This window comes from Coturnix japonica, chromosome 15 (assembly GCF_001577835.2).
Source record: "Coturnix japonica isolate 7356 chromosome 15, Coturnix japonica 2.1, whole genome shotgun sequence".
NCBI classification, from domain to species: Eukaryota; Metazoa; Chordata; class Aves; order Galliformes; family Phasianidae; genus Coturnix; species Coturnix japonica.
Genome location: NC_029530.1, coordinates 11,190,478 through 11,214,845, shown reverse-complemented (window position 1 = coordinate 11,214,845; position 24,368 = coordinate 11,190,478). Strand labels below are relative to the sequence as shown.

The 24,368-nt window shown below is 45.9% G+C and overlaps 1 protein-coding gene across 5 annotated transcripts in view; it reads right to left on the bottom strand.

Annotated features, from left to right (window-relative positions):
• The window catches only part of RBM19 (RNA binding motif protein 19), a 45,662-nt gene extending 21,879 nt beyond the window's left edge, over positions 1–23,783 (bottom strand). For 3 of the 5 annotated variants that reach the window (XM_015878371.2, XM_015878373.2, XM_015878374.2), the window contains exons 1-21: positions 23,628–23,780; positions 22,672–22,854; positions 21,817–21,948; positions 21,605–21,643; positions 20,823–21,039; positions 20,040–20,314; positions 19,488–19,580; positions 18,701–18,779; positions 17,920–17,991; positions 17,361–17,561; positions 16,745–16,875; positions 16,046–16,167; positions 15,199–15,295; positions 14,588–14,698; positions 13,904–14,104; positions 13,252–13,369; positions 10,981–11,129; positions 9,644–9,704; positions 7,938–8,017; positions 6,378–6,433; positions 5,017–5,133 (exon numbers count right to left, since the gene is read on the bottom strand). In XM_015878371.2, coding sequence (XP_015733857.1) covers positions 5,017–5,133; positions 6,378–6,433; positions 7,938–8,017; positions 9,644–9,704; positions 10,981–11,129; positions 13,252–13,369; positions 13,904–14,104; positions 14,588–14,698; positions 15,199–15,295; positions 16,046–16,167; positions 16,745–16,875; positions 17,361–17,561; positions 17,920–17,991; positions 18,701–18,779; positions 19,488–19,580; positions 20,040–20,314; positions 20,823–21,039; positions 21,605–21,643; positions 21,817–21,948; positions 22,672–22,854; positions 23,628–23,663 — 2,570 coding nt within the window. In that variant the 5' untranslated portion in view covers positions 23,664–23,780. Of the gene's footprint in view, positions 1–816; positions 1,575–5,016; positions 5,134–6,377; positions 6,434–7,937; positions 8,018–9,643; positions 9,705–10,980; positions 11,130–13,251; positions 13,370–13,903; positions 14,105–14,587; positions 14,699–15,198; positions 15,296–16,045; positions 16,168–16,744; positions 16,876–17,360; positions 17,562–17,919; positions 17,992–18,700; positions 18,780–19,487; positions 19,581–20,039; positions 20,315–20,822; positions 21,040–21,604; positions 21,644–21,816; positions 21,949–22,671; positions 22,855–23,627 lie in introns of those variants that run through there. The other 2 variants (XM_015878370.2, XM_015878372.2) reach the window with 2 other exon arrangements.
• Between the last annotated feature and the right edge of the window lie 585 nt (positions 23,784–24,368).

The following is a 24,368-nucleotide window of genomic DNA, read 5'->3' as shown; positions in this document are numbered from 1 at the left end:
CCTGAGGAACAACTCTGTGTTTGCTGCAGGGGCAGCAGGAGCTCCTGGCTTCCAACCAGCAGCCAACCCCATATGGGACAGGAGTTTCACTTTGGCTTTGTTATTATCCAACACCCATCCCCTCCTCCCCAAGACACAAGTCCCTCAAACCCATGGTAGCTGCAGGCTGACTGTTGGACCACCTTGATACAATGGCTGAAATGCAGCTCAGTCTGCTTGCATGCACAGCCCAGGCAAGTAGGGCACAATCCCAGCAGCTCCCAGCAGCCCTTCTTAGAAAGGGGGAGATGAATTCCCCTTCTCCTGCAGCAGTAGTAGGGTCCAGCCCACTTGGTGCCTGCACAGCTAGCAACCTCACCTCTGCCCCTCAAATCACCGAGATGGGAATGGAAGCAACTAGGAAGCAACATGGAAGCAATGGATTTTGAAACCTTTCTAGCACAACATTTAGGGCTTTAAAAGCAAAATATCACTCAGAGAGAGCTGATGTTGGGCTGCTCAGAAAGTGATGCTTGCAGCGCCATGCATCCCAGGGGCATTTCCACTGTGCATCCTAATTAATACTGCCCAGCAGTTGCTTAAAAAACTCACATGTTTATGAAGGCACTCTACTTCTTTTTTCTTCCCTCCTCTGCCTTTCAGTAGCAAAGATTTCCACAGCTTCAACAGGGCAACGTTACTTGTTACTCCAGGAAGGAGAAATTGTCTGCAGCCATGTAGGCTCCATTATTGGGAGAAAGGTGTGAACAGCAAGTGTGTCTGGCAGACGGACTCATTATACCACCGTGTCCTTCATAATGGGAAATGAAAAGCCCATTCTGATAACTACACTTTATTATAATAGGTCAGAAGAAGTGAAAGGCATCATCTTATAAAATTAACTTCATAAAGACTACCTACTGCCTTAAAAAAAATATAATAATAATAATAAATCTCTGCCAGTTTATCCATTGCATCTTTCTTCAGAGATGTTCCTTCTCCTAGCAGAGCTCTCACTCCCATGCCCCATCCCATTGCTGCTCTCACTTCTGCCCTCTGACAGAGGGAGATCTGCTTCCTCCTCATCAGGCTCAGACACCTGTTTTGCCAGGTGCAGCAAATGCCACATCTTTGTTAGAATGGAGAAAACCAGGAACTGCCCTGACACCTCATCTTGAGCAGTGCTTGGAATTTTTGCGTGCCCAATTGGCAGAGGTGGGCTGGAAGCAGAGGTTATGGCAATTTTAGGACCCTTTTCCATACTTTGTACATACATACAGGTGTACTTTGCAAAGAAATTAAAAGGAAACAGTGCCAGTCTCAGAACATGCAACTTAAGATGCAGTTCCTTTGGTGGCAAAAGCAGCAGGGATGTCCAAGTCCAGGCAGGTTCTCTCTGCCTCCATAGATGTCTCGGATAGCATCTGTTGGGCAGAGATCTATAAGACAGTTCTTTCCAAATCCAACCACATCTCTTATGGCGAAAATAAAACATGTATCTTCTTGAAATGTTACGGGCCAGCTGCAAATCAGCCATGACTTGATATCCATGAAAGTTGATGCAGGTGGGGGGGGAAGGAGGATGGCAGAGGATGCTGTGAAACAAACAGTTAATTGGAACATCCAATGAAGGTTGCACAGATCTAATGTGGTAAGATTTTAAAGGAGCCTAATTTTCAGAAATTGCCAGAGCTCCAATCTGTGAAAATGTGGCCTTTCACAAATCTCCAATTCAACCTGCCACATCTACAGTCCCTTTCGGAAAAAAAAAAAGTCACGCCATAAAAGCCCACCAATTTGGTAGCAAAAATTAGCAGCCTTCATGGGATATCAGTGTCTTTGTCTCTCCTCCCCTAACTATGGCTCTTCAGGGAGAACCAAGGACCATTTGTCTTTTGTTATTTTTCCAGGTAGTGAAGATGACAGTAGAATCTAATAAAGAACAAAATTGGGGAAAAAAACACCCACAAAAGCGAAATCTTCACACCTAGCCCAAAAGCTGCCCCTATAATTGAAAAGCATTTCTCCCACCGGAGAAAATAACATCCATCAGATCTCACAAAACTAGCCCCAGTGGATGGCAGAGAGCAGCACCCGGGGACGGGAAGGCAGAGCTCTGCAGCAACATGGATGTGGGCACTCAGAGCCCCATGGCAGCACAGCTATGCTCACACCAAGCAGCCAGTGCAAGGCAGCAGCCACATCTATTGTCATCTGCTGTAAGAATGAGAGCGGCAGTGCTGGGCAGGTCTAAGCATTCAAGCTATGGATCCTTAATCAACAATACTAAAAAGCATAAAGACAAGTGGGGCAGCACTGCCAGCTCAGGAAACCCTGAGTGGTGTACAGAAACCTGCACAATTTGCTGTTCAAAACATCCAGCTCCCTTGCTTTGCTGTTTCAGCGCCATTAACACCTACCTGTGAGAGATACAGAAATGAAGACAGCTTGTCAAAAAATCTCAAAACATGCAAATATTTGTTTGGGGGGTAAAAACACATGCATTTTCTCCTGCCAAAGCAATTGAGAAAACAAAACAAAAAAGAAAGCAGAAGGGAGCAGGCTGAGAGACATCGGCTTCAGGGCTTTGGAGCACATTGAACAATAGCTCGTCCGCAGGGCCCCCAGCTTGGCTCTGTGCTGGGGCTGTGCCCTGTCTCTGTCCCTGTGTTCCCAGGCTGGTGGTGCCATGCACAGCCCGGATACTCTCCTGGGCAGGCTAAGAGTGCCCCCTGCAGCCCTGCTGGCCATGCCGCCTCTGCCGCCCAACTACTATCCGTGATTTCAAATCAATAACAAAAATCAGACAGGTTCCTAAACACAGGAACACAAGAAGCTCCAGGGCACAGGCATCTGTTGTCAAAGAGCCATCTTGGAAGACAAAGCACATGGCAGTGCTCAGTTGTGCTCAGTTTCAGTCTTTCAGCAGGCCTGGATGGCTGGCAGGGCATAGGGAGTACTGTGGGCACCCCCAAACCATCGGCTGTTGTACTGAAGACCAAACTCCCATCTCCACAGAACCCAAGTAAACAAAATGGATGTCTGTGCATCACCCTGGAGCGCTGGCAGCAGCATGCTGCTGGAGGCTGTGTGCTTCTTGCCATGTGCATCACAGCCACCCTGCCTCTACCCAGCCCCAGATGCCAGACAAGGTAGGAGAATAAAACACACAGCAAAGCCCTCATTCTCCGCTAGACTCATCCGTTTTCATAGTTTCATAGTTTCGTGCGGGTTGGAAGGGACCTTAGAGATCATCGAGTCCAGCCCCCGGGATTCGAGCCTCTGTGTAGTAGAGCGGCACTTCTACCACTTGCGCCACAGGGGGGATTCGAACTCCGGGCCCCAGTGTTGCAAGGCGGCGTCCTTAACCACTGCGCCACCGGGGATCTTTCTTGATGTTCACAGTCTCCCCATTCTATGAACATAGCCTGGCACCCTAAAAGGCAAACAGGTTCCTCAATATTGTTTGCTCTGGTGCTATGTGGGACATGGATGCAACCACACAGGCTGAGTTCTGAATGAGCAGTGCCTAACATGCTGTCAGCCCTCAGCACACAGCCCTGGAAGCCCCAGGCTTTTTTGGGCCTTATTAGGGGCCTCAGGACAGTGCTGAAGCAAAAGCATCCAGGTTACAACTGCACAGCACGAAAACCCCTTTGCTCTTCTATGTGAATCCTTATACCATGCTTTTCCTGAACATGTCTGAGCTGAGTCATGGTGTGCACCCACTTAAAACCAAAGACCCCACTCCTAAACAGCATTGCAGCATACAGCTTTTGTCACCACCAGTGGCATCCTTCTACCCTGCAAGAACACAGGCTGTAGCAGCACAGACCTACTGTCCTTACCCACTGTCAGGGCAGGAAAACATCATAGCTCATAGAGCGGGTATATAGGGAAAGGAGCTTCCCCTGCTCCCAGAAAGGCCTTGTGGCTCTGTGTAAGGCAGTTCTTGGTGCATGGCCTGATAACTTTCAAAGGGTTAAAAGTGGTTCCATGGCTGAGGAAAAGCATGGCCTGGACCCGGCAGAACCACTGCCTGCTGCTGAGACAAACAACAGCTCCACAGGAAAGCCTCCTCCTGACCCAGGACTTCACATCCGGCAGATGGACGATGCCACCCTCAGTATTGCTGAAAGCAAAATGGATAGGCAGAGCTAGACAGTGACTCTCCCAGATTCCTCCAGCAAGCCAGCAGCACAGTGGGGAGCATGGCCTGGACCTACCACCCGGATTCTTACCCTGGCAGCAGCAGACGACATAAGCTACACTATACACAGCTACAGCTCTTTTGTGGGATACACTACAAGGCTTAGTGTATCATCAAATGCACAACTGGGCTGAGGATATGAAGAGAGCAGGAGGTACATAGCAGAATGCAGGCTGGGATTGAAATCCCTACTGAAATCCCTACCGATCGCTAGGTTAGGGTTTAAGGTACTTTTTGCTGGATGGGCTCTGACAAGATGCATACCTCACATCCCTGCAGCCACAGGGATGCACAGCACATTAGGTACGCACTCCAGTGCAGCAAAGGCACAGCCAGATTTATATGCTCCCTGCAGGCTGGGAAGGAGCTACAGCATTGTGTGCACAGGGCAGATGGAGTGAGGAGCTGGCCCGAGCTGATACCTCACACCAGCTGTCTGCAGCGGCTCTCAGTGCTCCTCCCAGCCAGGTGTGCCAAGTAGCAGGAACGCTGCTGCAAGCCTTACAAACAAGAGGGAAAAAAACATCCAAGGCTGCGTCATCTGTTATATGTGGGGACATGTCAATCCTCTGTGGATGCCTGCTGCAGAGTGACCCAGCTTTGGCAGATCAAAGAACTCGAGCCAAGACTCTGGCATATGTAATCTATCTCACAGACAGCATTTCTATAGCAGAAAAACCTGTTACATCATTTCTATTTACAAGTTCACTTGGTACCTCAAAGAAGTCAAAATTCATAGTTACAACCCAACAAAAAGATCCTGCATTAAAACCTTGCTGGCTCCTGAGCAGGGCACTGCCCAGACCCGACAGAGAATGCTTTCCTACCTGAAAAGCTCCCTGATCTCCCTGACAGTGGCCTGGAATGGGATGTTTCGGACCAGGATCTTGGAAGTCTTCTGCTTCTTGACTGTCTGCTTCTTTCGAGAGGACTTCACAGCAGGCCTGTCAGGTGAACAGACAGGTAAGGGCATGTTGTCTGCTTGAATGCCAGCTGTCAGAATTAGCCAGCGAGCTCACAACAACTTTGTGGGCTTCATACTGGTGACAACGGATAATTGTCATGGACAATTGGGATGACTGACATGGGCTACATAGAGAAGAAATGAATGCAAGTAATTTAAATCCCCAATTTAAAATCAGAGCTTCTGGCTTGCTGAGTGCAGCCACAACAGAGCTCAGGCAGTAGGTTTGTATTCACATCTGCAGCTGACTTTTCTTTTGACTGCAAATTCTGTCTATTCAGTATCAGGAGATGAACCATTTGCACATGTTTAAACAAGTAGTCTAATGCAAGCTAATGTTCATTCTTCTACCTACTAACTTAGAAAACAGTAAATAAAACTAAAATATATTGTTAAATTATTTTGCTCAGGTTGTGTTGAATTTGAACTAGATAAAAATTTAACTACCATTTAAAAAAATACAGTAGCTTAAAGTAAAGCATTATACATCACAGGCTGGATTTTAAAATCCAGAATGGACATGAATGCTTAAAAAAAAAACAAATACAGAGTGCAGCTAGTGAACTGCCAGCCTTCTGGGCCCCAGGGACCTGATTTGCAAAGGAATTTTGCCATTTGGAAATGCTGTGAGGTGTTTCTTAAAGCGTCCCTACAAGACAGTTTTTAGGGTGCCAATAATCACCTTCAAACACTTGGTTTATTTTTTAAACCTCATAGGCATAGATCATCAAAATCCCAATGGACATGAGTCACAGATTCCAGCAATAAAGGTACAAACCTGAGTCAGTCCTTCTCTTTATATGACATTAGGAAATCTAACTTCACAGAAAGGTCTGTCTCTGAGGCACCCCACCAAAAGAATGTTGAGCATTTTTCAGAGAAGCCTTTTCCTTAAATATGAAATAAGTATCACATGCTTGGTTCTCACCTTGCACCCACTTTTGGCACACCAGCAGTGCATGCTGCTTAGGGTTTCACTTGGTAGTCAGTCTCTTAGTAAACAAGCACCTTCACATCTACTTTTTTTTTCTTCCTTTTTAATTTCTTCCTTTCCAAGTACTGACTAAGGCAACTCCATGCAACGCACAACAAGGCTGACACGTCAAACAGCCAAAGTACTACTGGCCCCGCATCCTTATGAAGCAGAGATGCTAGAAATGAAGAGCCTACCAAGATCTAGCACAGACTAAATGTAACCACGCTACAGAGGGAAGACAGATTTACCTGACAGCTCTCTCAGAGATTTTAACTTCGAGCTTGTGGCCATCTACAATGCAGCCCTAAAAGTTAAAATGAAAACAAAAAAATGTGAGTCACAACAGCATTCAAGCTTTGGGATACAAGCATAGCATTTCACATCTTTGTTCTCCATATATTTCTTTCCTTCTCACTGAAGTTCTTCCCCGTTCATACAAGGCAAGGTTCTGCTATGAAGCTGGAGACAGTCTGACTAACCGAGGAAGCAGACAGCACATTGATGTCTGCCCATTGGCCTCAGCTCTGCCACTAGTCTGGCAAAGGCAAGTCATTTCCTTGCCCTGGGCTACTGTTTCTTCTCTTTCTGGACTGTAAAATCTTCAAAAGGCAGGGAGCACCTTACTGCTTGTTCTGGAATGAGCCAAGGATGACTCACTTGCTGTCAATAGCCAAGACCAAAAGTCTTCTGTCTCCTGCTAACCACACATTAAAGCACAGAAAACAAGCAGCCCAATTAGTCCTGACACAGCATAGGGCATGCAAAAGCTTTACGCTGAGAACCTGGAGCCCTACTGCCCACTCCCTCTGCAAAATCTCAATTGTCCTGCTTTCTCTTATACCCCAGGATTCTGCTGTTCAAAACAATGCAAGACACCCATCTACCTCAAGACTACACCAGCTGTGGTATGCAAAATCACCACCTGTAGAAGGTGAGACCCATGGATAGTGGTCACAGAGCAAACAGCGATTACACACAGAGAAATTCCACCAAGTCTGTTTAGATAAGGAGTGCTTTTGCTGTCAGACCTGTATCACCCAGGTGTTGTTCCAGCAACACCTTATACCCTTGAAGAGCATCCAAGCCCTATGGCATGTGTGATAGAGAAAGCGTGAGGCTACAAGCGCCTGAAGCACAGACAGGCTCACTAAAGATAAAACAGAACCCCACAACACCAAGTACTAAGTTATACTTATTTTTGGGGGGATTGGGTCTCTGTCAGCTCTGCAGAGGAAAGCTTGCAGAATAAACTTTTTGAATTTTAATAATTCCACATTTTCTGCTATCTCTGCATTGGATCAGTGCTAATAAACACTCTTCTGTACAAACTATTGCCCCGTACAGAGAACCACGGAACGGCTTGAGCTAGAAGGGAGCTTGGAGCATCTAGTTCCAACTCTTCTGCCACAGTCAGGAACACCTCCCACCAGATACGGCTGCTAAGGGCCCCATGCAACCTGACTTTGGGCACCCCAGGGATGCAGCATCTACAGCACCTCTGTGCAATCTGTTCCAGTGACTCCGCACCCTCTGAGTAAAGAATTTCTTCCTACTATGTCATCTAGATCCTTTTTCTTTATTTTAAAGCTATTATCTCTTGTCCTGTCATGACATTCCTTGATAAAGTGCCCCCCTCCTACTTTCTTGTAGGTTTCTTTTAGGCGCTGGTAACAAATATCTTTTTAAGTATTGGCAGGAAGAGGGTACATACCCCTCCTCCTCAACTAGATTTTGAACCTTGCAGTTTGTCTACACTATTTCCCCACTGTCTCTAAAAAGAAACCAGGCCCAACAACACCTCAGCTTACCTGGAGCTGTCGCAAGGCTTTCTGAGCACTCTCTGGCTTCTTGTACTCCACAAATCCAAAGCCCATAGAAAGCAAAGTGCCTATCAGAAGGAAAAGGAGAATTGTTACGATAGTGGGAAACAACGATACTAAAAAGCACATTTAAATACAAATCAAAATAAAGTGTTGTTACATACTAACTACTAACACTGCCACAGCATTACACAGATTTGCACAATCAACTGCAGTGCCCAACAGGTTCCAGAGAAAACTGTGAGCACAAAAATTCCCTGAATTTCTGACTGTTAAAAATGGGGGGGGGGGAGGAAGGCAAAAACTAATACACCAGAGAAGAGGCCAACCTGTCCATGTCCTGACTGTCATGTTCCTCATTAGCATTCCTTGCCAGCTTGCATAGAACAAGATACTGCTCTAGAATGGATGCTTAGTTTGAAGAGCTTGTTTTGGTGCTGATGTCAGAGATGGTATTGTATGCCAAACTGATTTTTAGCTTTGTGAGATTTAAGCACAGCCTCCATAAATAAAACAATAACTGTATGTCCTACAGAACAACCACTGTTTGTAGTCAGGGTGACTGATCCTATTATAGATACACAGGCCTCTGCTTATACACAGAACATTCTCCTCACGTACGAAACAAGATCTTCACTGTGGAAATTTGTAAACAGCCCAGACATAAGTGTGACTTTTGTTATGGGAAAGAAATATGCAGGTTACAGTCTAGTCCCCAGATGAGACTTTTCTAATCTGCAACCTTTTCAGAAATTGGTTTTGGTTAACACACTGCAAGTAGGCAGTTACTGACCATTGCTGGGAACCAAGCAAACTGTCATGTGCAAGTAATGGGATGATTTCCCACTACGATGAATCAAAAGCTCAACATTTCAAAGACAGAATGTCTGTGAGGCAGGCAAAAAACAGAATAAGCTTCTGTGACCGGGAAAGGCAGTTGCGATTTCCAAGCCCGTAAGTAAAGCTAGGAGAGGAAAGGAAAAATTCACAAGCAAAAATGCATTAGCAAATTTCTAACTTCTGAACTTGAGAGGCAGCAGGATGTTGAGATCACCCTGCAACAACAGAAACCAATAGTTCTGGTAGGCACTGAATCAGAGTTTTTAAGCATCCCATGCAAAAGGATGCCAAGGGAGCCTTTCCCTAAGGCGAAGTCCCACAGAGCTGTACAATCCCTAGCCTAAAACTGGAAAGATGCAGCCCACCTAGCTGCACTTGCCTTACACAGTCCCTGTCCTGTCCAACTCCATGAGAGATAGGCAGAGATCCTGCTGGGATCAGCACAGGCAGCAAACAATGCCCGCTCAGAGCAGTACTCAGCCAGGCACCCTTGAACACTGTGGCTGCTGCTGTGGATAAAGTGTCGTGCACATGTTCAATCATTTAAGTACACTGGTCCCTTTCAACTTGCATCCTGCTCTGTGATCCTGAAGGAGTTGGCTTCTCTGTCCTGATCTCATGAGAAGGCCACATCTCTATAAGTTCCACAATTCCGCTTAACCTTCTAGACTGAACTCCACTGTGTTTTTGGCTGCTGTTTTCAGCCATTTCAACAGGCACACTTCTAGAAACACTGAAGATTTCGTCAATGCAAACCTAACAAATGCTCATCCAGATGAATGCTAACGCAATGCCACACCTGAGCCCCCAGCAACCAGCTGTGGGAAGAAATTGAACAGTAACATCTAGAGTACCTGCTTTGTCTTTCTTCTTGGATATTGTGCTGCTCTTCACAGCTCCCACTTTGGAGAATGTCTGCAAGGAATTCAGACACCCTTTGTCAGAGGCTTATGAGTCAGTTTGAGTGACAGCGTAGCACTCATTCAGAGCCAGGAACACATGCTCACAAGCCCACCTCCCCACCAGGCACACCTGACACCCAGGCAGCACAGCTGCTTTTTCTCTTACAAAATTATTTCTGTGCAAATACACACACAGTCTCGTAAATAAATCAATACAGATGTTGCCAGAAATCCTTCACCACTCCTCAGAAACCACAGACCTCTGTGTTTGTTGTGGAGGACCACAGCAGATTACAGCTGCCCCATGCAGGCAGGGACCCAACTGCAGGTAACTCCTGCAATGCCCCTGAGAAAACAGCTCCTACCAGAGTTATAAGAGTGGGCTGCAGGGCAGCATGGGCTGTCTTACAGTGGCACAACATTTGTATGACTCCTTTGTAAAACAGCAACTGGAAGGTACCAGGGAAAAAAGAAAGATAGAAAAAAAGAAGACCCAGTCATTCTCCAAACATTTACATTTGTCCCCACAGGCAGCTGGACCAGATCTATACCAGCACCTCCATCCCAAGATGAAGTAGCACAGGTCCAGGATGGACTGACACCCCACCACCATTCTTGGACCATGAAATATGGTGGATCACAAGGCCACAGAGTGGCAGAGGCGAGAACTTCCAGCTGTTTTTTCCCAGCTTCACTATTAATATCACATGTGGTTTTAGAAATGCTACAATCTCTCCCAAATGCTTTGCTGAGGTAAAGTAACACAAACAGCTCCATACTGGTACAAAATTTAAGATGAAAAGCACATGACAATGAAATAATCGTTTTATTTATTGCCTTAGCATGTAAAGCAGTATTACAGCTGCGCAAGTACTGATCCCAAGGAGAATAATGGGAAATGAAGAGTCTTAAAAAGATTTCCTACTGCCTCCACCTGTCCCAAGGTAGAATTCAAATCCACCAAAACTGTTTCAGATACATCTGTCAAATTGAAGCCTATAACTCAAAAGTGGAGATTCCCAGACCTGATATTATCCAGTGCTCCCTCCTATACCTTTAAGGCTATGCCACTGGCAATTTATCTCCTTTCAAGATCTTATCCTTAGCACAGCAGAGGTGGAGAACACCTTTCTCCCTGCTCTCTGCAGCACAGGAGAACCCCTTCTTCAAGCCCATGCAAACCTTCCAGCAGCAAGGGGACCAGCGTGGTCTCAACCTGCTTCTATTCCATCAGAGCAGCCTGCCTGTACTAAGCAAAACCCAGACTCCACTCCTTGCTTATGGCTTACCTCCTTCAGAGTGTCTTCTGTGGTGTTAAAGTTGAGGTTCTTGATGAACAAGGTACACCCTGGAATGCTCTCTTCCTCATCTTCCTCTTCTTCTTCCTCATCATCCTGTGCTGATGTTTTCTCTGAGCCCTTTACAGTTGTGTCACCATCTGATACAAAAATAGAAAACTCAATGCTGTAAGACACAACAAAACGAAATCTGGAGTGAGCTTGCCCCCTGCCCCAGCAGGCAGTCACTGCTTCAGCAAGATCAGACTCAGTGAACAAAGCCTGAGGCAGACTCAGCATGCACATGTGAACAGTTCCCTCTAGAAACAAAATCCTCTGAACATAGAAACTCCATAAACCTACTCCTCATCCCCCCAAGCACCCCCACATGAATCCTTGCCAGACACCTACTGAACTAGGCAAGGAGCCCCGGACTTGCAAAAGTACAGTTCTGTAAGTGCTCTAACACCTCATCTCTTGCTAATACATACCCACTGTGTGTGAAACCACATCTAACAACATGACGGCTGTTGTTAGATACACTAGCTGTCATACATTGGCTTCCCAAGTTCTTCCCTTCCTAGACAACTTGTTTTTCACATCAGCTTCAGCCCCTACAGCATATCTGATGCTGTGCTCAGGAGGACCAAGCTAAGTAACTCACTGTGGCATTACCACTATCTACTTGACTATTTTCCTAGGCTCAGTGCTCTCTCTGATGGTATGAGAGAACCTGAATGGGGCCAGAGATACTTTAACACTTCCCAGTTCTACCTCCAGAGCCAAGTTTCCCTGCAGGGCTCCATCCAGTTGCCCTCTCTACCCCTGGCACCACACAGACCAAGCCTTTCCAGTCAGGTGGCCAAACCCTCCTTGCCCCAACCTGCAGGGTGCTTGCCAGCATGATATAGAAAGAACTCAGTGCCTTTAAAAACAAGTAATTTGAAGAAGGGAGAGGGAAGAGATTTAGTGAGACAGGACAGGATGAAAAGGTGCCTCCATCTATGGCTGGCACAATAAGAGGCCATGTGCTGCCACCTGAAGCCCTTTAGTGAACAAGGTGAGGAGTTTATTGCACATCCCCTCCCTTCCCTTTCCTAGACACAGAGCTCCAGAGGCTGGCAGCAAAGACCATTATCAGCCCTGAGCAGCCTTCCAGGAGCTCCTGGGCTTAAAGCCCTTTATCTTGAGGCTTGAAAGGTTTTAAATATACAGGTGAGATTTAATTTTTACAGCCTCTAGGATGGGGAAAATGAGAGTTTACCAGTGGAAGGAAGGCTGTGCCCTTGCGGCAGTAGAAAAAGCGTCCAGACAAAGCACACAGCAGGGACTAATGCAAGAGGAACAGAGAAAGAACTACAGAGACTCACAGCCTGCCACTGGCAAGTCAGCTGCCACATCCTCCCACTGCTGTGCTCAGGTGCTCTCACACAAGGAGAGTGTCCTTGAGGAGCATGTAACCACATGTGCTCAAGGGGCTGGGGTGGCCTAAAGAGTAGCTACAAATCCCATTGGCTGCTGCCAAGAGCAAAATTGACCAAAAATCTCCTGCCCTTGCCCAGAACATCAGCTCCAATCCAAATTGGATTGGTCTGCTATAGGAAGTACTACACTGCTCACATCTCATCCAAGAGGCAAGGAGTGAGACAGGACTGAGCCCAGCACACATGTGGGAACATCAACAACCACACTGCACAGTGAGGTGACACTAAAAACCACACAGAGAATGTCATAAGGCTGGTTCTGTAACAAAGTCACAGAATAGCTTACGTTGGTGTATGGGAACTGTTGAGTCACAGCCTGAACCACTGATTGAGCACCTGGAGAAAAGCCTGAGAGCACAGGTAAAGGCAATTCAGATGTGTGACTGAAAGGAGGGGAGCCGAGATGCACCTCTTAGATCCCATTTAAGGGCTGACTGCCACTGGGGATCTCTAGCAAAGAGATCTTTCCTTTGTGGAGTCTCTCTGCAAGCCTAAATCTCCAGAGACAGGTAAGCACCCTTTTTTAACACCTCATTGAGCCAGTCCTGCTACCATTACAGTTGGAAAGAATCTTAAAGCCCAACCAGTTGCAACAGTCTTGCCTTTGGCTGGTTGTCACCCATCAGATCATACTGCCCAAGGCCTCAACATGGTCCTGAATGCCTCCAGGGTACCCACAACTTCTCTGGGCAACCTGTTCCAGTGCATCAAAAAGTTAAGGAATGTCAGCATTGCTGCTTCACGTGGAAAGGAGCACGGTAACAAAGTCAGACTCCTCCGATACAGTTTAAGCTCTTACCAGGTACCAGCCTTTCCTTTCCCTCCTTCTCCAGAGCCTCTGTATTTTTTTTCTGAAGGGCTGGGCTGGAGAAGACACCCATTGGAGCCCATTCCAGATACAATGGCACAGAGCGAAACTGTGGAGAGAACACAGAAGAAATGTGAAAAGTAGAAGGTAAGGCCCAAAGAAAGGTCAGCTCTCAGCTCTGTTTTCCCTTCAAACACTCTGTTATGGAGAAGAAAAGCTATGCAGCATCTTTGTTTGGCTCAACCATCTTTCACTGGAGAAGTGAGTCAGTAACCAAGCTTGTGTAGGACAAGTCTATGGAAACCGGAGGACAAGGAACAAAGAAAGCTAGGAAAGGGAGAGCTCCGAGCTTCAGTACTAACTCCTCTGTAGCAAAAGGCATCAGAAACCCTCTCATTGGCCACAGAGGGTTTTGGACACTTGTCACAGCTCTACTCCTCCAACAATTCCCTGAATGTTGTGAGTCCTACTCAGCTGCTACTGCAGATGGATGCACTGGGCATCTTCCTAAATCTAAGGGAATAACATAGTGATGCTGACAGCTAACTTCCTTCAAAAACCACCTCTATCTCACATTTTAGCATGCAGCTTCACAATTAGCTAACATCCTCCAGACAGTTGCATACCCCCTGGCTACACTCACCTTGGAGTAGGCCAGCTTGGTGAACGCTTGCTTGGCTTCAGTTGGCTCCAGGAACTCCACAATGGCTGTGATGCCTCCGGCTGGGAGCAGCACCCGGCCCAGGCTGCCGTGTTTGCTAAAGACAGCCTCCAGCTCTGCTGTGCTTGTGGTGGCTGGGAGGTTCTTCACCAGGATCACAGTTTTACTCCGCTCACCAGCAGCCTGACACATTCAGTGGGAGAAGAGGAAAAAGAGGATGTGGGACTTCAGAAAGCAAAAACCAATCTCTTACTAACTGAAGATATTTCATTTTCAACATAATCTGCTCTCATGCCATGTCACCCCTTTTCAGGATTCAAAAGAGCCAACAACCTCTTACAAAACAGCATTCTGTTGAAAAGATCCATGCCCCTGCACAGACCCCATCACACAAATTCTCACACACAGAGATTTCAGCTCCAGCTACATCCTGCTACAGACACAGGACTTGATGTCTGCCACTAACATGCTGTTACGCTGTAGCATGTACTTCCACTATCCCAAGCACCACTTCATTTGCAAGAGTTCAGAACAACTAAAAACCATTTTAATAGTTCAATCTTGCACAACACTGAGAATTAACTAAAAACCTTGAAGAGATTACAGGATGTCAGGACTGGACAGAAGAAGCAGGTTCACTCTGCAGCCTCATGGCAGGCATCTCACCTGACTGAAGGAATCCAAGCTAACTCCATTTTCAATGAGGAACCGTCGGATTTCCTGGACCAGCTCCGTTTCTCCCAGAGCAACTCTCACTGCCACGCTGTCTTTACTCTCCTGCAGACAAGAATAACAGTCAACAATGTGTTAAGAGTTCAATACAGAAGCAAAAGGCCTGTTCCAGAAATTTGCTGAGCACTTGTTCCTGCTGCTCTTAGAAACAACAGGAATTTGGCAGAGAACCTGAAGACAAAATGCTCCAGTTCTTCTGAAGCTGCTGTTGGAACTAGAGAACTTCTCAAGGAAAGTGAAGTTTCCAGGGAGGATCTTAAATTAATCTGTGAATTCCCATCAATTTTAGTCATGTACAAATACAAACTTCAGCCACAGAAAAGCCTAAGTAGGAGGAAAAAAGCAGGATAGGATTGTCATTTTGACTTCTAGTTTCAGAGACTGTCACCTACAGACAGGCTATATGACCACAAATGCTTCAGTCCGTGTGGAGCTTATGACTGTACAGCAGCTTTTGCTGTGCAAAATGACCAGGCATGTGCTGGCCATGAGCAAAGAGGTTGGAAAATAGTCTCCCATCCCATCCGATCAGTAACTCAACTCACATGATCCAACACTTGGCTTTTGGAAGCATTGTATTTCTGAGCAATGGCATCAGCCACAGCATTTGTCCCCACAAACAGTGTATTCCAATTGTGAGAGCTGGAAAGAGAAAGAAGAGACAGGTTCAAAGTCTTGCAGTTTTTTCTTCTACTGACATCTCTTTGTTCAATCATCCTGAAAAAGAAGAGCTTTCAAGGTCACCACTATTAACCAGGATAAGATGGAGGAAAAGAAGGGTAGAACACACTTAGAGAATGGACAGAATGAGGGAGACATGACTGCTAAGCAAACAAAGGCATCAGTGTTGGCACCTTAGCTCTCCTTCCCTAGCAGGTCAGTGGTCACAGCTATAAAGTTACAGCTGGAAGCTAGCCAGAGGAATGTGTCTTTTTTCATATGGTTTCCTAAAAGCACAAGTCCTGTGCAAGCAAAGTTGCATTCCTTACCCATAAAGTCTGAACATATTGTCAACTTTCAAATGAATCTGTTAGAAAGATAATTCCTGCAAGTTTTAGAATGCAGGTGACCAAGTGCATGAGAAAGATATAATTGATTTGTAGCCACTACCCTGAAAAGTTACAGCATGAGATCAATTTTTATTAGACACCAGAAAAATTCATACACAAAACCAATGAAAACCACGTTTCTTTCTATTTATGCTACTTGCTGAACTACCAGAGCTACTTGGAAAGAAGAATCAAGTAGGTAAGAGGTAAAGAAAACAAAAAGCTGCATAACAAATTCTTTATTGACTTTGGTAATCTATACATCCCCTGCAAAGATGCATTCTGGCCATCTGGTAATTTGGCAGGTCATGTTGTCTTACCCTGCTACAAGACACCTTCGTACCTGGCACTGTTGGCTTTGTCCTTGGCCTCCTTCTGCTTTTTGTAGCAGGAAGATTCTTCTGCAGCAACATCTTCAATTTTTAACTTTCTGATTGTGGAGGGTAAAAGATGCATCATCCTGCCCTAAAAGAAAAGAAGATGGGATTCAGAATCACAGAAGTGCAGTGGTTGGAAGGGATTTCTAGAGATCAATGAGTCCAACATCTCTGCTAAATCAGGTTCCCCTATAGTAGGTCATACAGGTAGCTGTCCAGATGGGTCTTGAATATCTCCAAAAAGGGAGACTCCACAACCTCTCTGGGCAGCCTGCTCCAGTGCTCTGCCACCCTCACTGTGAAGAAGTCTTCTTTGTGTGAAAATTCCTGTTTCCATTTTTGGCCCTTGCTCCATGTCTTACCACGCACACCATTGAAAAGAATCTGCCCTCATCCAACCGACACCTGCACTTTAGATATTTATAAACATTGATCTGAAGCTCTGAAATAATTCACAGAAGTTCATGAACTAAGCAGAGGAAAGAAACTTTCAGGCACTTCTCTTAGTCAAGTGTGTTCCCAGATAGTAAAGGAAAATTGACTCTACCCCTTAGCACCTAGAGGAGTTGTGCTCAGCAACTCATACAAGCAAACACCTGTCCGCTTCACTAATAACCACCCTTACCAGCTGTAGGCTGACAGAATATGAAACTCAGTCACTGTACCTGGAACACCTGTCCATCCATTTCTGCATAGGCTTTCACTGCATGTTCAGGAATCATGTAGGTGATAAAAGCAAATCCTTTGGGTTTCTTTGTCAGTCTGTCGATAGGGAAATGGATCTCTGAGAGGGGCCCTGCAAGAGAAAAGGTCTTTCTGTGAGAGATCATTTACATGGCCACCACACTCACCACCAGCACTCTGAACAGGCATCCCCTGGTCACAGCCATGGAGGAAGCCAGAGAGAGAACTGCTCTGAACATTACAGGAAGGTGTGTGGTGAGCCATGAGTCCGGGTGAGGAGCCTCTAGCTACAGACCAACAAGGAAGGCCCAGCAATAGCACCCGAAGTCCAGATATATTGTAGCACACAAGGCTTTGATTGCTGGATTAGAAATACGAGGAATGAGGGCAGATGCATAGAGAACACACTCTGAGCAAGTGATACGTCAGTTTCAATACCAAGCAGTTGCATGCTGTCACACCAGGCAGTGAAGATGACTTGAATCAAAGTCTAAGAGGTGTGAGATACACAGATTCATACATCCATTCCCACCCAGCAAACCTCTGTTAGCAAGGAGACACAGCCCTACAAGTCCCAGTACTACAGCAAGTACGCACCATACTTGGAAAAGATCTTCTCCAAGTCCTCCTCAGTGCTAGTAAAAGGAAGATTTCTGACAAAGAGTCTCCCTGATTCAGACAAGTCTTCCTCTTCCTCATCATCCCTCTTCACTCGTTGCCAAGGTTGGTCATCAGTTTTTGCTGTAGCAGTTTCTTTAGGGGTATTTTCACATCGAGATACCTCAACGTATCTCTTACCTAGTCAACAAACATATACAGGCACATTAGATGCTTCCTGAGGCCTTGGGCTATCAGTGTGTTAAGAGTAGGCTTACAGTAGTGACAAAAGCAATCATAACTCAAAAGATACACATCTGGCACATGACAAATAGCAGGAGCCAAAGAGTAACACACATAGGTCAGCCAGTCTAAGTTGCTCCTGATGGCTCTTAAATGGCAACTGGTTATCCCACAACAGCTGTGCAGAGGAAACCTCCCCCACCTTTTGCCTGGAAGAAACTAAGGCAACGGGAGATTCTTTCACAGGGAGCACTTTAACACCTGAGCACTCTGTCACTGACATCAGCCAGAAGAAGAAGGAACAAACAGCACTTACCTATGTATTCTTTTTTCCGTTTCAAGGCCCTTTTCACTTCTGCCTCACTCTTCAAGTCAACAAAGATAAAACCTTGGAGGAAGCAAAGGTTCAGCTGAGCATCACACAAGGAAACACAGTCACCAATAGGCTAATTAAGGGTGAATCAGGCTTCTTAAAATATAGATTTCTACAGATAAGGCATTCAGTTCCCATTAAAGTTTTAATCCAGCCTGAAAATGGCTGCAGCAGACTGGAAGGCTGCCTCTTAATAGCTCATTCTCTATGTATAAACTAAACAAGCCTGACTTCACAGCTGAAGTAGGCTTTCCAAAGGTGCCTTCAAAAGCAAAGAAATGGTGCATCTGCTTCTAGGTTATGAAAGGAAAGCACATAACTAAGTTCCCTATCAGCTCTAAGGACCCGCACCTTCTGATGGGTACTTCCAGTAATCACAGCCTGCCAGGAAAGCACCTTGGCTAAAGGCAGATCTGCAGCAGCAGCTTTTTCTAGAGGAAGGGGCCTTTCCTTGGCATGGTTTGGGAAGTTTAGGAAAGCTTCAAAGACAAACCAAAGAAAAGGCTCCTGCTGCTGTCTGCTGCATTACCCTAAGGGAGTACAGCCAACATTACTCTGTCCACAGCATCCTATGGACAGCAACTAGGGCAGATGAACTGCAAAGTCACAGAAAGGTCTGTAAGAATCGGGACACAGGCCAGTAATGCAGCACTACAGATGGAAAGAGCAATGGTGTGATTGAGAGATCTCACAGAGCCAACCCTCTTCCACATATATACATTACCTGTATTTTTCCCCTGGGCATCTTTTCCTATTCGGATTGCCACTGGCTTCAGAGGTGAGAAGAATTCTCGAATCTTTTGCTGCAGGAAGAATAAGAATTGCTTAAATGAGCTACTGGATACAGAAAGCGGGCATCAGACCTTTTTTTCTCAAATAAGCATTACAAAAACGCCATATGTAGGTCACTCCAAAAGTAATGCTTCCTATTTATTTCCATGAAAGCAACAATAAATACAAAGAGCATTGTAATACTATCTGATAGAGGCAGTTCTCAGCTACAAAATACTATTTTTTCCAACACAGTCACCACCATTTGCTCAGTATTTTCACCAGCAGTGAACAGGAGCCTGGATGCTGCACATCTAAAAATCTGCACCTGAGTTGGAAACGTAACAGTCACCGTCATCACCGCTGAAACAAACCACTCAACTGTCACTGTTTGGTCAGAACTCAGTTCCTCATCTTTGCTTTGTATGCACTTCCACATCAGATACCATTTTGTCAGTTCCCCTCTGCTGCCATCTGTTGCACAGCAACTAAATGTAAAGGAACATTGGTGGGAGGGGTCATCTCTTACTGCCATACCAACATCCCCCTCTGATGTCACAGACCACATAAAAAAATAGGAGGCATTACTTTTGGAGCAGTTTTGTGCAATATTTCTGCACAAAGCTAGGTAAAAAACCTTCCCCAACTGCCCATACAATTCAACCAAGTGAAGACAGGGCCTCTGCAAAGATCTTGCTGAGTTAGAAGCTGGGAATTCTCAGCTCAGGAACCAAGCTTACTTCAGTGATATTCAAAGGAGCACCACGTAGTTTCACTGTGTGTAGTGTGCTTGCTCCTGCTGAACTCACATGTTTTTTCTGCTGCACAGAAGTCTGTAAAAAAAAAGAAGCTGACTGAAAAACCATAGAAGTCATGATATGACTAGGTGATTTTGAATAGTAAGCAGGAGGTTGAAGAGTGGAAGAGGAAAAACAATTGCATCAGCTTGGCCACAAGGACCTAGATAAGGCTGCAAGGTTTGACTGGAATGATCAAACCCAGATGCTAAAAACAAGCTCTGCAAAAGTATTCCCTGCAGATATACATAAGAAGAGAGAAAAGCCTATGAAAGGAGGACTAATACTTTTTTCCAGAATGAGGAATTTAACTAGCACTGAGAGGAGATCTGACAAACTTCTTTTTTAAATGGGTCCCACCCAATAAGCCAAGAAAGCTGGTACCTAGGGGTCTCACAGACTTCAAGCTTTCAATTACACCCTGGAGTGACCAACAAACAAATACTATCCCATGAAGCTCCTTCTTTAAGTGTGATAAGTGTAATTCAGTTCTACCTCTAGTGTGGATCCTTTCTTCTTCTCTGCTAGTGCCTCTTGCTCTGCTTCTCGGGATTTTGACTTCCTCCTTTTTTCTGTGTGGGTGCCAATATTTTCTGTACTGCCTGAATCCTCCTCAGTCTTGCTTTCCACTTCTAATTCCTCACTATCTGTTTCCTCATCTGTACTGGATGAAGAGTAGGAGGAGGAATCCCTCACGACTTTAGATTTCAGGTAATCCATATCTGAGAGGTCTTCTCTTGTAGCTGCCTTCTTCTTCTGTTGTTTCTTTGCTGTCAGAAAGGAGAGAACAAAGAAATTTTGTGCATATATACTGCTGCTCTCTCCCCAGCCAAGTAAAATCTAAGAACAGGCTAAGAACGATGACCTTCTACTGTACACTTTCCACCTAAAGAGAAATCTAGAAAACAGTAGAGCAATTATAAATTAGCACTTTTATAGTAACATGCCAGGATTCCTGCTTTCTTTCAAGCAACAATTCCTGTATAAAATAAATTGGAAAGGACTGCCCTGTTACTTTTCCTAGGCTTTGAATTAACAACCCAGGAGAAAGCACAAACGCCACCTCCTTAATACCAGAAAGAGTGTTTCCCACATTTCTCTATATTTGGGAAGCCATCTGCACTTCCACAGTGCCCGCAATGAGTTATGTGCTGGGGAAACTACTCTTCTGATTACATTCTCTGTTTCAGCAGGACACTGAATCAAGCCCCAGGAGCACGTTTTATCTCACATTCACTGAGGCAAAGCCAAGCAAAGGGCGATTGTCCATTTTGGTACCTTTGGTTTCCTTCTCATCTTTAGAGGATTCACCCCCATCCTCCTCCTCCTCACTCAGATCCTCAGACTCATCTGAATCAAAGTTCAGATAATCAGCCACTGGCTTTGATTTTTCTTTCTTGGGCTCCTCTGCCAAAGTGTCATTAGCCCAAGTGGCCACCTGAGACCGTTTCTGGTGAACCACCAAGAATTCCTGGAATGTTTTATCTTCTTCCAGCTGTTGAAAAACAAACCAAGCAAAAAAGAGAGACATGAAGACAAAAGTAGCATGTTAAAATTCAATTATATTTCCAGTATCATAAAAAAACAGTTCACAAAGAGCAGTCCACACTCACAAGATGAGCACTTAGTCACTAACATCTTCTCAGTCTTTCAGCCCTACTACTCACATTTAATGTTTAGAAAACACTTTAAAGGAGACAAGAAAATATTAAAGAAGGAAAAAAGTGTGCAAACTAAACATGACACAACTTGCATGTGACACAACTGTTCAAAGACATGTCCTGGATAGAATGCTTATTAACAGAGAAGTACTTAACAATTAAAAAAAACCATAAGAATTTATATATATATATATATGTGTGTGTGTGTGTGTGTGTGTGCACGCTGAGATTGTTGAAATCATGATTCATTTCATTGGAATTGGATTGCTATGGAGTTCTTTAAGTCATACATCTTGCTTAACATATAACAGTGAAAGCAGTACAGAAAAGGGCTATTCAACTCTGGCTTTTAATACAACTTCTCAACAGTGTAGGCATTGGAACAGAAACTCTACTCACCTCCTTTAAGTTTTCTGATGCATTTTTCTTCTTTTTATCCTAGGAAGAGAAGTCATTTTCAGAAAACCTTATCAGAAGCAAAGCCAGTAACACTTCTCAGGTAACCTAACGACCCAACATCAGCTGTCCACTTTTCTGCGTGCCAGGCTACCCTTCTCTCTGCCAAGGCACTGATATGTGTCAAATCTAAATGGAAAAAAAGCAAAACTTACTTTCTTCGTGCTTGCGGGAGCTGCAATTGTCATAGGTTTCTCAGGCTGTTTTTCCAAAGCAGGGATTTTCTGAGAGTGCTTACTCCATGCTTTGGGCTTTGAAGGGTCACCAAAAGACTTGCATAACTCAACCTGAAAAGAAAACAAACAAACAAGTTTTTAATTAAATTCATCTTCAACAGTCTTGTTCTGAAACTGCAGGATGCATCTTAATCAAGAATCTTTCTTATAACCTGGACAGAACGGAGGGTTCAGGTTAATGACTCAATACAAATGTTCTTTCTAGAAGTACGCAGCCTCATACTTGCTCAAAATGGCAGTTTGTGACACTCAATTACAAAGACTCAAATAAGCTCTCCTGCTTATCATGAATGAAATTTCCTGTCTAGTACAGTAAGATGAATCACTTCAAACGAATGAAAATACAAGCTCAGGACAAAGAACTCAGATTATTTCAGCTTAAAACCTGGCATTTGCCCCAACCAATACTGAAATCACTGCTAGTGCACAGAAGACAACCCATTCATATCAAGTACCTACCCAAGACAGCAGCAGTAACTCTTGGCATCAGGCTTTGCTGTTATCATAGAACTGTATAATAGAATGGCCTGGGTTGAAAAGGATCATCTAGTTTCAATCCCCCTGCCATGGGCAGGGTTGCCAGCCGCTAAACCAGGGTGCCCAGAGCCACATCCACAGCCTGGCCTTGAATGCCTCCAGGAATGGAGTTTTGCTGCAAAGGACTCAGTCTCCAGACTTATTTTGCTCTTAGATATTCATCTGTAAGACTATCAAATCCCCTAGTGACTAAGTTTCTTAAGAACCAAAAGAAGGTACTTTTAGATATCAACTCACAGTGATTCTGGAGGTGTCTATGAAACTTCTGTTGAAATGGTTCAATGCTGCTTGAGCTGCATCTTCAGACTTGTAGCCAATGAAGCCAAATTTCCGGAACTTGCCATCCTTGGTGAACTTCAAGCAACAATCAGTGAGTGTCCCAAAGGCTGCAAACAGCTTCCGGAAGCGATCTTCCTTCATCTGGAGAAGGGAAGAAGAAAAGGAAGGCAGATCAGCAACATAATCATAGAGACGTTTGGCAGATAAATCTAAAGCAAAGCATTTACTAATACAAAGGACTTCTGAAGAAACTGCACCTTGTTGTTGCAAGGCTGATAAGAAACACATGTCAGCTATGAAAACTTGTCCTCTTCCCCACAAATTCCTTACATGTCTGCTTCTGTGCCTACTAGACCCCCATACTAAAGGCTGCATCCAGGTGTTGGGACGCCCTCAGTGGAGCATCCAGCCCACCCATAAGCAGCTTTTAGTATCCCCCTGGGGGCAGATATGTCAGAATAGAACCATCTACACTTGCTTCTGCCTCCCTAGGAACAAAGGAAGGTCAGAAAGCCACAATCTGCCCCTCTTCTCCACCCTAGAAGCTGCTGGATGCGTCCCGAGGTCAGAGGCACGTGCTGGGAAGCAGCTCCGTGGTACCTTCTGACTTTGTTCCACAGAACCCGCAGCATTCCTCAGCATGGCCCTCCATCCCCAGGGCAGCTGGTTTCTCCTCAAGGCCCCAGGGCACCTCCACAGCCCACAGCCCCCACCGGCCCTGCCCCGAGGCCTCTCCGTGCTCCATCGAGGAGCCCCTCAAGAACCATCTCCCCCAGGCGCTCCACCCGTATCTATACCCATGGGCCCTCCACAGGCCTTTCCGCCTCCTCTCCCGGCCCTGTCTCGTCCCAGCAGCCATCAGACTCATCTCCCTTCCCCGAACGCTGCCATACAGAGGCCGCACGCAGACTCACCCCGTTGGGGAGGTTCTTTACGATGAGCCGAGACATGTCGGTCACAGAGAGCGGCCCGACTGAACGCTAGGCCCAACCCGGCTCACAGTCCCGCACGCCACCCCTGGGCGCCGCCATCTTCCTGCTGCATCACGTGAGCGCGGAGAGGCAGTGCGCAGGCGCGGTGAGGCGAGGCATGGCGGCGGGCTGTCAGCGACGGGTCGGAACAGGGAAGTGGAGCTGTGCCCCTCGGAGCAGCCCCTCTGCTAACATCCACCTCACCCAGCTCTGCCTCGTGCAGGGGGCTTCGTCTGCAAGAGGAGGCTCAGCTCCAGCCCTGCCCGGAGGAAGAAGTGCAGGTGCAGGTGGTGCTGCTGGGCCCGGTGCTGCCCTGCTTCCCCATGCCCTGAACGCAGGCAGTGTATGGCAGAAGGGCCCTGCTGCATCCCACCAGGATTAGAAAGCAGGTGTGTAGCTGGGGAGTGTGGTGTATATAAGTCCCTGGAGAGCAGGAAGGGAAACACATGCATTTCCAGTGAAGAAGAATTGAAGGGATGGACAGGCTTAGTGCACAGGAGAAAGGAGAGAGTGGCACGCTCCAGGATGGCTGTCTGTTGCTTCATGTAGCACAAAGCCTTCCTCCTGCAGCCTGAGAGGAGATGTGGCTGCTCCCATTGCCCTACTCCTTGCAGTGGTCTGCACGAGATGTCAGCACAGGCCCTGCTCCTCCTGCCCTCTGCTGCTGTCCTTGCTGGGCTGTCA